General features: G+C 41.1%; 1 protein-coding gene across 14 annotated transcripts in view; it reads right to left on the bottom strand.

The window, feature by feature from the left end:
• Positions 1-13,229, bottom strand: part of EHBP1 (EH domain binding protein 1) — a 213,493-nt gene that overhangs the window by 74,506 nt on the left and 125,758 nt on the right. For all 14 annotated transcript variants that reach the window (XM_035553095.2, XM_050709408.1, XM_035553088.2 and 11 more), the window contains 2 exons: positions 5,553-5,731; positions 4,862-4,910 (listed from right to left, as the gene is read on the bottom strand). In XM_035553095.2, coding sequence (XP_035408988.1) covers positions 4,862-4,910; positions 5,553-5,731 — 228 coding nt within the window. The remainder of the gene's footprint in view (positions 1-4,861; positions 4,911-5,552; positions 5,732-13,229) is intronic.

The raw sequence follows: 13,229 nt of genomic DNA, 5'->3' as shown, positions 1-13,229 counted from the left end.
AGACGCTAAATTTAAGATATGGAAGAGAACTTAACCTTTTACAAGGAAACAATAATGCACACCACTGACTAAACTCTACCCCAGTTTTATACGATTTCCTTTGTTTAGCTAGTTTTAGAATGGAGGAGAAAAGAAAGAAAAGGGAAATTAACTTCTATTTGATATCCTCTTGTTTTTCCAGGCATTACCTTTCACGCTAGCAAACGTTCAACACTGAGCTAGAACATGGGTCCGGTATGCTTGGGTCAAACTTGTCAGAGCATTTTTGGAGAAGTAATTTTTTAGATCTCTATAACAAACGATTCAGACTTTAGCTACACATACAAATTATCCGAGCAATTTAATTGTAAGCCCTGCTGGCTCTCCCTGTGCAAAATGACGTGGTCTAAAATCGTGGCTGGTCTTTGGCGGAGCATAATTTCTTGGGAAGGCTCCTTATGAGATGGTCATGCCATTTATAAATGCTTAGACAGAGGAGCAGCAGGGGAAGACACAGACGTTGCATTTACCAATACAAAGCTCCAGGCAGAGCAGAAGAACAGGAAGATGAGGAACAGGAGGAAATGGAAAGATGGTGGATGGGTGAAGGGACAGCTGCCATCTACCTGGTCTTGAGACCCAGAGCAGGAGGAGCCAATGGCACTGGGCAGACGGAAAGCCGAGAGATGGAGGCACACAGAGACAGGACAGCTGCAGGGGGCAGCACGGGGCTTTGGGTGGGCAGCCCACGGCACTGGTAGGGGGTCCCCACCACCAGGCTGGCTGTGAAAGCAGAGCATGGACGAAACGCAACACCGGGATGTTGTTGTTCAGCTGATTAAGTGGGTCAGTGCTGAGTGGGTGCCATAAATAACCTGTTAGCTCACGCTGCAAACAGTGGGAGTTACCATTTCAGGAAAGGAAGGACCTAAGGTTGTGCTTAGCAGTCCACAGCAGCCAAAGCCCGTAGACGTGATTTGACCTGAACTCTTTTATACTCTTAATTTCTTATTTATATGCTAATAAAACTAAATCCCAGGAATATCTCCCAGGGTCTGCAAAATGAAGGTGGGGACAGTGTTTCAGAACTGTTAAGAAAGATGCTCAGGACGGGTAACACTGCGGCAGGAGGATTTAATTTACAGTGACGGATATCCCTGATGCAGCTGCAAAACCACTTTTGATTTTGATTTTGCCTGCTCCATTCTTCTGGTAACGCTTGGGGTTAAACAGCAACCCCAGCGATGCCAGGTACTTGTTTCCCATCCCCTCCTCCTGCCATTCTGGACAACACACATTCTCGTTCATCTGCTTTTGAAGTGCACTAGCTATCTAGATTGGCATGCAAATGTTTTACAGTCATTAGTGCTATAAATAGCCATCATATGCTCTGTACGTGTCCACACGGCAGCGTGCGACAGGTTCTCCTTCATTGTTAGGAAAGCTGGGAGCTTCTTGACTTTCCAGTGTATTTATAAGTGCCCAGTGCTTCCAACTGGTTTGTAACTAGTTTGTAGCATGGTACCAACAGAGCATAATAAAGTGTTTTCCAAGTCAAATTTCATTTTGTTAAACGGAGGCATAACTAAGCCTTGATTTTGCAAACGTTCACTCGCATGTTTAGCCAGGCTCCTGCCTGATCCTACTGAGGTCAATTCCTACATATACCATTAAACGTGCTTCTGACTTTGTGGAATCAAATCATGGATGTGAGCATTAACACCTGTTAGAAGAATACAGATGCCGGCTTAAAGGTAAGGAGGTGCTTCTGTTTTTAACTCAACGCTACCCCTATGACTCTAAATTCTTCTGTTTAAATATATATTCTAAAAGGATTCATTCCTTTCCGAACATTTTATCAAGACGATAGCTCAAGTTCAAACGTATCGAGAAATTGCACAGAAATGGTCAAAAAAACTGGAAAAACACCATCAGAAGCATCACAAAAATTGAAAGTGCCCATCAAATACCCAGAATATACATTACCATTTCCAAACAATAATCCTTCAAACAAAACAAGCTTCTCTAACCAATGAAGTAATTAAGACCAGAAGTTCATTACTAGAAGCAGGCTGCCGTGCCCTTCCACTCCTCATGCTTTCAGCCCCTTCAGATTTCAGCCAAGTGTAGTTCAGCAGCTCGTGTTTGTAAGTGCAGGACAGATTATTAGCAGTATGAAAAATTCCTGCCCAAGAAGGGACCACACTGCCGCTATGCTGAAATTTTAATGCACTAGTCATTAGGACTTACTAAGAATCAAATGGACATAGCAAAAAATAAACATTAAAAAAATGATTCATGTTATTGTGAAGGTTATATGGGTATAGTCAGGTACATAAGAGATTTTAAGTAGAACCACAACTCTTTGGACCAGCTGAGAGCAAATCCCTGTACGGTAATGTTTTTCATTTTCTCAGCGATAATCCCGGTTTCTCTTTTGTTTCTGACAGTAATCTGAATATGCAATGAGCACAAAAATATATTTGAATTCTGACTGATGAAAATGTCATCTGGAGATCTCTTTTTCTTAATTATTTTTATGAGATATAGACATACTGCAGAAATTATAATACATACATACGGGTATATACTCAGGACACCAAACTTATTTACCTGTCTCCTGATGAAGGCTTTTTCTTTATTGTTTTTTTTGTGTGTTTTTTTTTTTTTTTAAATAAATTTCCTGACAAGCTGATTGACAGACATCAATTGCGATCCATCAGCAGGAGCACCACAGGCAGTATTCCAAGCATTTCCCAATTCTGTCACGCACTGACATATTGGCCAGGATCAGATGTCACAGGTAAATGCCCTTTTTGATTCAGCACTGGTGGCAGCACCAACCTGGCAAACCACTGGTGTGCTTTATAAAGAAACCCCAACGATGGGCTTTTTGCAACTGTGTGTTTCAGTGTGTGATTATACACAAGAATTGCACTGAAATAATTGTCTCTTAAGGTTTCTTTTCTTTTTTTTTTTTTCTTTAAATACAACCAACGTCATACACTTTTAAAAGCTATACTCTTACAGGTTAACCTTGCATCTATGGTCACAGCCCCCTTTTACCTCCCTTCCTGGGAGGGGGGGGAAAGAGAGATGCTTCAGACAAAGAAAATTGTCCTATTCACCCACAGATGTTATTTTAATTGGTTAGGAGGAATCGTTGTCACCCGTGTTACATATCTGCATGGAATTTAGAGGGAGCCATTGTTGGCAGCGCCGCATTCACTCCAACCAAGGGCACGCAGGGTTATCAGGCAGAACTGTGTGAGACCAGGAAATAAATCTGCAGGAAGCAACTGAGATACTCAATGTAGCTGTCAGGCAGAGGGCTGCAAAGTGATGAAAGAAAAAAAGTGCAGCAGAACAACAATCAGTACTTCTTCAGTGCTGGGAACTGGATCCTGTTAGAGAGACGGGCTAAAAAGTTCACCGTTTGCCATCGGTTCATCGGTTCACCGGTTGCCAACGGTTTCATAAAGAAAAGATGACTGATTGTGCCACTAACATTTTTAATTAACAATCTATTCTTTCTTTTTTTTTTTTTTTTTTTTTTTTTATAATCCGGCTTAATTAGCCCATATAACCAACAAAACTTGAAGTACAAAAACACATGGTCACAGAAAACACAGTGATGTCACGGATAATCCACTTAGGTCATCAGAAGCCCCTGTATTATTATGAAAAAGATATCATTGGCCAAATCACTCATTAGATAAGAGCAGTTCAGAGATACTTAATTATCTACAAGCCCTATCTTAAGCCCTATTTTAATGACAAGTAACTTCTTTGATAACGGGTAAGTGTTCAGACACATTAAAATATAATTACCCTAAACACAAATGAATTTTAATAAAGCACTTTCAGAAAATCCACATAGTTGCAATGCAATATTCTTTAGTTATATTTCCTATATAGTGTTGAACTTAATTAAGTTATTCAAAATCTATTATACTTTCCTCCCAATTCAATTCAATATTTGTAAAGTGCTATAAAAATAAAATCAGAGCGTCGAGAAGTAAGCTCCTTGAAACAATTCACAATCCTCAGAAACCATTTTATTAGCAGCGACTTCCATGAAGATGATCATTTCTAAACATGGTCAAACCCTGGCATGTGAAAATCCCGAAGTCTGTAACGTGTCTAAAACAGTAAGCAGAAATAAAAAATCTTATGGTGATTCCCCAAACGAGTGGCTGCTTCTTTCAGAGAAACTTTTCACATCTTTGCCTCACAACATCAGAAGAGGTTTCAAACAGCTACCCAGCAAAATGCTATTAACTGCTCTGCAAATAGTTTGGTTTATTTGCTGGGTATTGTCTCAACGCTTCTATCCTAAACCTTCCGTGTTGCTTAAAAGCACAGGTTCCGCACCCGACACTTCTCTTGGCTGTGCAGTATCAAAGCAGCGTAAAATTTCTTCCTTAAAAATATAAAAATCACCATCAAGGCGACGCTGAGCATGACCAATGCACGGAGCCCTTACCAAAGCAACAGCAAGAGGAGTCTCACACACGACAACCCGAGCACTGTTATATTTCTTTTTTTTTTTTTTTTAATGTGGCTGATCGGAAAATAAGAGAATTGCTCAAAAAACGCCGCCTAGCCCTTCTATCTGCTTTCCTAGTTAATGTAGGCCATAGAAATATTAAACTCTAATGCCAGCATTGCACTTGTTGTGAATGTTAAAGACCATGACAAACTGGAGTCAATAATGCATCCGATTTGAGCCACAGGAGGCTGAATACCTTCTGTGAGCTGCAGTTATGACCTTACAAAACAACCTCACTTTCCCAAAATTAATAAAAACCTGCAGCGAAGCCAAAATCGAAGCTACGTCTTTTTTTTTTCTTTTTTTTTTTTTTTTCCTGGCAGTTCTTACCTTTTTGTTGTTCTCTTTAATATCTTGAGGATTCAGGGACTTGTAGTCACTGAGGGGGAAAATGGCACAGTAGGTATGTACAGTATTTGATAAAAGCAGCAGTTTTAAAAACAAACCGAATCTAAAAATTTGACATGCAATAATATCATACAGTAACTAGCAATTTCACAGCAATTCAATCAACAAAACTAATAGCGTGGAAAATTAAAGGAATAAATAAATAAATAAACAAACAAGCCCCGATGACATGTTTCATTGCCTGGAGCTTTCCATCTAAAAAAGAAGTTAAGGCAGGGACTGGAGGCTGGCCTTGACAACCAAATTTACCATGGGGTAATCCGTCCTTGTCAGAGTACAAAGAGCTACAGGCTTATTTCTCTCATCTCATTTCAACACTAGCACAATTTTCATAATCATCTTGAAGTCAGTTCTTTGTATAAGATTAGGGAGAAGAAAAAACAAATCACATCGAGGGGAGAAACAATTGTTTAGGCAACAGGGGAGAGCAAAGAGGTCATAAAGTTTGAGCATTCGTAAATCTGTTTTCTTAGAAAGGAGGATTTTTTGTTTAAAAGAAAAGGGCAAAACAGTTCAGTACCTGAAACGAACACGGATTCGACTTTTATGGAAACTTATACATTGCGTATTTCTATGACAGTCAGGCTATGCAGGCAGAAAGTATACAACTTACATAAGATCTGGTCTAAAGTGATGTAGTATTGCACAAAACGACAGTCCATTTCTCCACGATGTTGTAAAATTGGTGATTTTCACTCCCCTATAGTTTTTTGTAACTTCTTTGCACCACACGAGCAGGGACTGACTAGCGTTTGGCTTTCTCCCCAAAATGGGACTTGGTATTGGGCTTGGCTGCAAAAGAAAAAAGAGGAGAAGATAAAAGAATTTAATGGAAGATGAGAATTAACATTAATTGACCTAACTGGATGATCTGTATCCTTTGATGTGAGGTTAGGTCCTTCACAGCTGTCAGTTTACAATGACTGTAACTTGCAAAAGACACAAATTGCAAGTTATTATCCCCAGTTGTCGCCCTTGGCGCTCGTCTCCGAAGGATGCAGATATACAGGATTCCAGATCGACACAGGAGAACAGGCCAAGGATTGTACCAGTGGCAACACCGTGCAGAAACGCTTAAATCCTTAAAACCTACTCCCGCACAGCCTGCGATACACACCCTTGGAAAGCTTTCCCAAAACGCCGTCACGTAAAGGCATCCCCACAAAACCCCTTTGCTCACAGAAGCGGTGGTTTCTACCAAGTATCATCACCTACTGCCGACCATTCCCCAAAAAGGTATTTTGTCACTTTCACGAACAGCCTTGGTAGCACAGGAAAAGAATTGCAAGGGAATACAATGCAAAAATAATGCTATTGCAGGCATTTGGCGTTTACCGCAGAGCTCGGGAGAGAACCCAGTAATTGCAGCTGAGGTTTTCAAGAAACATGCCCTCATTTCACTACAAAAATAGTCACTCTCAAAACTTCTGAGATGTAATTAAATAGAATTATTTGACTGACACAAATCCAAAGTCTGAATTAGAGGAGAAAAAAAGAAAAGAGAGCCCACTCGTTTTTTCAACGGAATCTAATTAAAAGCATATATACACAAACATGCTACTTACGCACCTTATACACAGAGAGTCGCCAAATTAAGATAAAAATAGAGCAAGTAATTTATTATATCACAGCCACTTAAGTTTAACAAGTAAATCCTTTTGGCCATATTACCTATTTGTGAAAGACCAACGATGCCCCCACTTGACTAAAGTATGGCAGTGCTAAGCAATTAGCTGCCAGCGACAAACTGATTTATGGTTTCACTGCTGCTGGGGGAGAGAATTTACAGAATCAGGCAAGTCGTTTTTCATTTGTCTTGACAGTCAGCCCTAAAAAGCCGTTTGATAAATACACCTACCATCAGATGGACGCACTGCCAACTCATTTAGAAAGTGCAAAATGTATACTTCGAAGAGATTTTTAAATAGCGAAACATATGCATACAGTACCTTGTTCGGAAAGTGTAGGTTTTTTTTTTTCTTAATCCTGTCAACGACTCAAATCGGTGTGAACAAATCCTTTAATGATGAGACAAATATCTCTAACTACATTGAATTAACATCTTAACAGGGATATACAAAATAGGGAAGAAGCAGCAATACACGATAAGCCTTCTGTTCTCCATGCATCAGATTTTAATCAGAATAACAAATATCATTTAGAAGCCTCCAGACAGTTACTCCAGATTCAAAGTGATGCAACAAAGATCAGGTTCTTTTTCTCCTTACAAACTTAAGCCAAAAAAAAAAAAGTAATCAGCCCCAAATTTAAGTTACAACAGTATTTAAAATCTTCCTGGTACCTATATATATATATATAGGTAATACATCTGGGAGAAAATAATTAAAATAGTGCTGTCAAGCTATAGAAAACTGATATTTTAACAATTCTGTAAGTACAGAGCCACTTCTGTCAAACCAGCACTACTGCACTACTCACCAAATCTAATCAATGTCAGCTATGAAGTCTTAATACTTGTTGTTGAAGCTCTTCACAGAAATCTTAAATGTTCCAGTCACCATTTAAATACTTTTTAGTTAACTTTGAAATGGCCTTAGGCAACCTTACCTTTCTAATGCCTTAATTACACATCTAACGAACTGAAAAGGTACTGATTTTAAAACCAGGTTTTAGCAAAGGATATCCAAAATTGTTAAATCAATACATTTAGCTGAATTTACCATTTTATTTACAAATTGTCCACTTATTAAATTCAGACTACAATCCCTTAAAAGTTTAAAGTTGCAGTTTTTTTTCCCAAAGTTGTACTTCCCTTTAGATTTTCTCAAAGTACTTCATGCAGAATACGCAAGATTTCGACACGTGCATAATGCAATTTAGTTTTCCCTTCTCTAGCAGATAAAGCAGAAATTATATACTGCTTTCTCTCCAGATTTTGCACGCCAAGTTTTCTAGATAAAGGTGAAGTTAATATTATGATAACGTTATGCTCTTATTCACCACCTGAGTGAAAGACTTTGTTATTTAATCTATGATAAAAGCATTCAACCCAAGACACACTGGAGATATTTTAATCAGGGCAAAACTGTGCACGAGCACCTGACATTGCTTCAGAAGGGTTAACAAAAGGGTTTTTTTAGTTTTGTTTTGTTTGAAATATCATTATGGAAAATATTGCCTTTTGATACCTGGAGGTAACACATATTAGTCCCAGGCTGAGAATAAACCCAAATACCACCAAGCAGCTTTTTCTAACTTATATTAGCTCTATAAGAATGGCAAGAACTGATCAAATGACATGAAAAATGAGTTAGCTTTTCCTTCCATCATTCACTAAAGAGCTGACTACGCAATTGTTCTAAACATCAAGCAGCCACAACTTGTTGTTTTAAGTTCAAAAGCCCAAGCCCCTGAGTACTCATTTGGAAATGCCACTAAAAAAGCATCAGCTATCCACAACAGACTGCCAGATCCCCTCGCTGATAAGCAGGTTACTGCCTCTAACACCACCAAGTTTTATCTGGTTTGGGATTAACTGCATGGTAAATGCAGAGGTACCAGAGCCGGTCCCTTGCTCGCTAGCTCAGCCCCAGATGCAGCATCATGTGGGTGGATTTACCAGCTGGAGTCAGCACGAGCTTCATGGTATCTTTGTTTCACAGTCAACAGAAGCACCAAAGTCTCTTTACTTCATTCCTCTTTTAAATGTCCTGGTAGCTTAATTAATATGTTTTATATCGTATGCATTTTTCCCCTTGGGAGCTTATCCCACCAGACCATTATTGCACATTAACAAGAGGACCACAGCTTTAAATATCAGGCTGCGCCTCTACGTTTCCAGACATTTAAATAATTGGTTTGCTGCTGCCAGGTGCGCTGCTGGTTAGCACAGGAGAACAACTGGCATTGGGAACATGGGGCTACAAACCAAGCCCTCGTACGAGACACGGGGAGCAGCCAGGGTGAAGATATCAGGGGCTTGGCTTCAGCAGCTCTCCAGAGCTCGGTGACAGGTAGCACGGCGTGGAGGAGCTTGAAGAGAGCAAGGGGCAGCACCGGAGCCTGGAAGAGAAAGATGCTCAGAGGAGTCCTGGAGTGGAGCAAGGAAAAAAAAGTATGTAGTAGCTGTGGGAATCTGGGTGGAAGACTCATGTGGTTTGAGTTTTATATTAATGAACACAGCTCCCTAAAGAGGAAAGGAGTTGAGAGAAGAAGCTAGGAAAGATAATTAAGTGCAGGAGGAGAGGAAGCTAAGATCGAGATAGGGCTGAAAGCAGAGTAGGGAAGACCTGCAAACAATCAACAAACAAGTTATGTTCCTCAAGAAACAAGTACAGGCAACAGTCTCTGCCTTATTTGATTGAGCAAAACAAAAGGGATTTTCCCTTACTCGTATCACAGCTGCAGTGCCATCTAGCTCACTGAAAATTGTGAAACCATTAAAACACGAGATAAGGTAAATGAACGTAACGCACGACTAGGTGAGACAAAGCGTGCGGGGCACAGCTGGATGCAGAAAAGGTTTGGGAAACTTGTCTGAACTGAGACTCAGCCTGAAAAACGTCACGAAGTGCAATGGACACAACTCACACTTCAGTCAAATAGATCATTTTATATCATCATGATCATACCCCAGGATTTCATTTCCACAGGAATCGCCTAGCCCGGGAGTATTCTAAAACTGAAGCTGGCTCACTTAATACGAGTTTATGCCTTTGGCAAGGTCTGGGAGAGTCCAACATGCTCTTAATTTTGTTTATTCTAGTCCGCGGAACAGGCCAGGCTTAAGTCAAAAGCTGATTTTTGACTGATAACAGAACAGAAATAGAACGTGGAAACCCAGTCTGCGAGACAGAATAAAACTTTCTCGTTTATTCCAAAGATGGAAAAACATCCTCACAACCCAGCAATACTGAGACATTCTTTATTTAGGCTAGTTATTTGCTTTTTAAGTCATAGGTCATTACGATGGGTTCAGTGCCACAACACAATACAAGTGGCATTGCTTTTTTCTTCTGCTGAGGAAGGTGCATCGCAAGTATTAGAAAATATACGTTTCCCAGAAATGTACCTGACAACTCTAACCCAAAACTTTGCCATGACCATTCTTCTGATTGTGCCCACAGCTGCTGTGGATATGCAGCAAAATATAAAATTTTATCTTAAAAGCTTTTAATTACCTAACATTTTACAGGTTTAATTTTGGCACAACCAAGTCGCTCCGTGTTCAATCCCAACCTGCACATTCAGACATCTGCCCAATCCGACATGATGCTCTGAGGTTTGAACCTGGCAAGTTTTGCCAGGTAAAGAGGAAAGTGAAATCCTTGGGACATGTCTCAAGTTTGCTGTCTGTCCTGCAGGTGAAATCAGTTCACCCTACGGGTTTCCCCTGGTCTGTTACGTATTTTGGGAACCATGAGGCTGGAAAGAGCTTTTCCTAACTGTACCTGGGAAAAGAAAAGGAAAGCAGCAAAAAGTACCTGCTATCTAATATGCCAGGATATGGAACAAGCGTAGTTTTGTAGACAATGAGAACGGCGGACCTGCACCATCTGGGAAGGGAAAGAAAAACAATCAAAGCTGCCTGTGTGTTCTCTTCTCCAGCGTTCTGAATTATGCTGATTTGCAACAGGCGCTTGCTCACAGCAGAGCACTGTGAACACAGAACACTGTGCAGAGCAGCGATGTGCTGGGGAATGGAACAACTTCCTGCAAAGTTTCATCCCCCTTGATTTGCCTCTCCAAATAATTGGAGGGGCAGGGGGCAGCGTCACTTGGTTTTAGTGCTTTCAGTCTGTTTCAGCTGGAGGTGGATGGGCAGCGGGGTCCCATGTCCTAAGCTGCAGGATGTCGTGTTTACCTGAGCACTTGGGACCCACGGAAGAACCCATGAAGATACTGCACACCATCATGAAGCACACTCAGCCCAGGACCCCAGCACTGTATTCCCTCTGCCATACAGTCACAGATCCCTCCTGTTTGCCATTCTTCCTTCCTGTGTCTCACCTAAACTCGCACAGTTTGTGCTGTACATGGCTGAATCATAGACATAGTAGTTGTCCTTCAACATGCTGTCGCTTCTGGTCCCAGCCTGCAATGTTTAGCAAGTCCCTCATGCTTGAGTTAGTTTGATCAACACAACTTTTGTTTGTCCTACCCCCAAACAAACATTATGATGGCATTTTTTATTCTAATCATCACTACCAGCTTCTTCTCACGCAGTCCCTATCTATCTCGCTATTCAAGGTCAAAAGTTGATGCTCATTGTATCTTCTTGCTCTTAACTTACAGTGCGTGGCATCCAGCTTCAATTAGGAAAAGCAATGCAAGACCTGCATCAAACACAGGATTCCAACTTAACGTTAGGGCACTCCACAAAGGGTAAATGAATTTACTGACACAATACAGACTCATGATTGGTATTTTACAAATAGGGAAACAGCCTGAAATTAAATAACTTGCCTGAGCCCATAAGGAGAATTAGCTATCTTAAGAACTCAAAGATGCTACCCAGCATGAATCCAGTGTACGCATTCCCAGCATCCCAGCAAAGCAAACGCTCCTCCTCCTGATCCCAAGGCAGGTGAGAATGCTCAGAAAAAAAAAAAAAAAAAAAAAAAAAAAAAAAAACACACACAAAACCAGCTTCCAGAATCAGACAAGTTAAGATAAAGTTTAAGACCCAGACACCCCAGGGACAGGGACATGTTACTGGCAGCCCAAACACCGGTCCAGGCAGCTTGTACAGCATCACACACCAGTTCTGCGTCACGAGCTCTGTCCAGGCTCTTTGTGGCTTTCCTCCTGCAAAATGAAGCAACCGTCCTCCTTCATATAGGCAACTTACAGGCATATAGTGCACAAAAATGGGAGAGATTACAGTAACAGAGCTTTGAGTTGCTGGATTTAAGGTAGCCTAAGTACTGAATTTTGTAATTTTTGTAATTATCTGGTAGCCTTCTTTCAGCTTTTGCCTCGTCTAGTAATGAAGTAACTTTTTCTTAGCATAATCTTTAACATCAGGGTTTTCAGTTTCCATTGTTGGTGATTAAAAGGATAAAAAAAAAGTAAGTATTCAGGAACTGAACTCTAAACCTTCAGAACCACAAACCACAACACATCACCTACCGGACAGCTTCCTCACTTGGGCAACAGGACCCAGAGCCTGTCTGTTCCTGGGAATTAATTAGGAACAAGCAGACTGTTTGCTTCAACCCTTCAACCTGGGTAACTACCCATAACCACCTCCCCCTGTGAACGCTCCTCACAGAAAACAGCAGCACTGCAGAAGAATGAAGGGCAGCTAACTCACCAGGTTGAGAAGCCCCAAATTTATTAGCTGATGGCAAGAAGAAGATTATGTTAATTAGCTGGTAAAGGAGAAACTAATCTGAGACAGTGTAATGGATTTGGTTACTTATGTGCAAGTCATTTCACCTGATGGTCAGCACAGCCAAGGAAAGAAAAAAAAAAAATCACAGCAAGCTCCTCCTCAGATTGAAGCATTATAAAGGATCAGCTGAGGCCTGTCTAGCTGCTCTTCCCTGAGGTCACATAATCTTTGTCCTGAACAAAATGTCTTCAATTAAAAAAAAAAGAGGAAAAGGTGTATAATTCATACCACTAAGCTGAACACTGAGCTCCTTCTCTGATGACTACACACGTTTGTAACGTAACAGCACAAAGAGCTTGCACGCAGGGACAAGGCCTCGTTTTCCCACTCTGAGGAGAGGGGCAATTTCCTTGTGGCCACCTTCCTTTCTCCGGTTGCCCCAGTGGCACATGGGCTGGGGCCTCGGCTTGCAGGTAATCTGTGCTGAAAGCCCAGCTGGGCTACCAGGATGCTGCCGGTTCACAGTCCCTGGCACTCAGCCACCATGGGAAGGTGCAGGGTTTCGGGCAGCTCGCCAGAGTTAAGCAACTCAAACCACAGATGAGGAATAGCAATTTTCAAAGCTTTTAACTTTGTTAAATGGGAACTGAACTAGCAAAATGCACCTCCCTGGGCCCAAGGCTATCTCTGCCACATTTCAAAGGCCTGCAGCAAACAATGGAAGTGTTAGAGCTTGTCAGGAAAGGTCACAAGAATCTCTTCTGAAAGAAAGCACAAGGCAAACTAAAAACAAGCAAGCACAAGGCAAAATAAAAATGACAGCCGCTGCCAATTCTTCCCCAAAACAGTGAACTCTTGCTGCTTTTGCAGGAATTTCTGCTGCTTTGTCTTTTAACACGAGCCATTACACAAATGCAAGTCATTCTCCCATTCCTCTAAACACTTCAACAGACATCGTTCTTCCAGGCAGCCATCATTACGGTGGCATTGCTC

The sequence above is a fragment of the Cygnus atratus genome, chromosome 3 (assembly GCF_013377495.2).
Source record: "Cygnus atratus isolate AKBS03 ecotype Queensland, Australia chromosome 3, CAtr_DNAZoo_HiC_assembly, whole genome shotgun sequence".
In the NCBI taxonomy this organism is placed as follows: domain Eukaryota; kingdom Metazoa; phylum Chordata; class Aves; order Anseriformes; family Anatidae; genus Cygnus; species Cygnus atratus.
The sequence above is the reverse complement of the archived record's forward strand: the minus strand, read 5'-3'. Positions and strand labels throughout refer to the sequence as shown.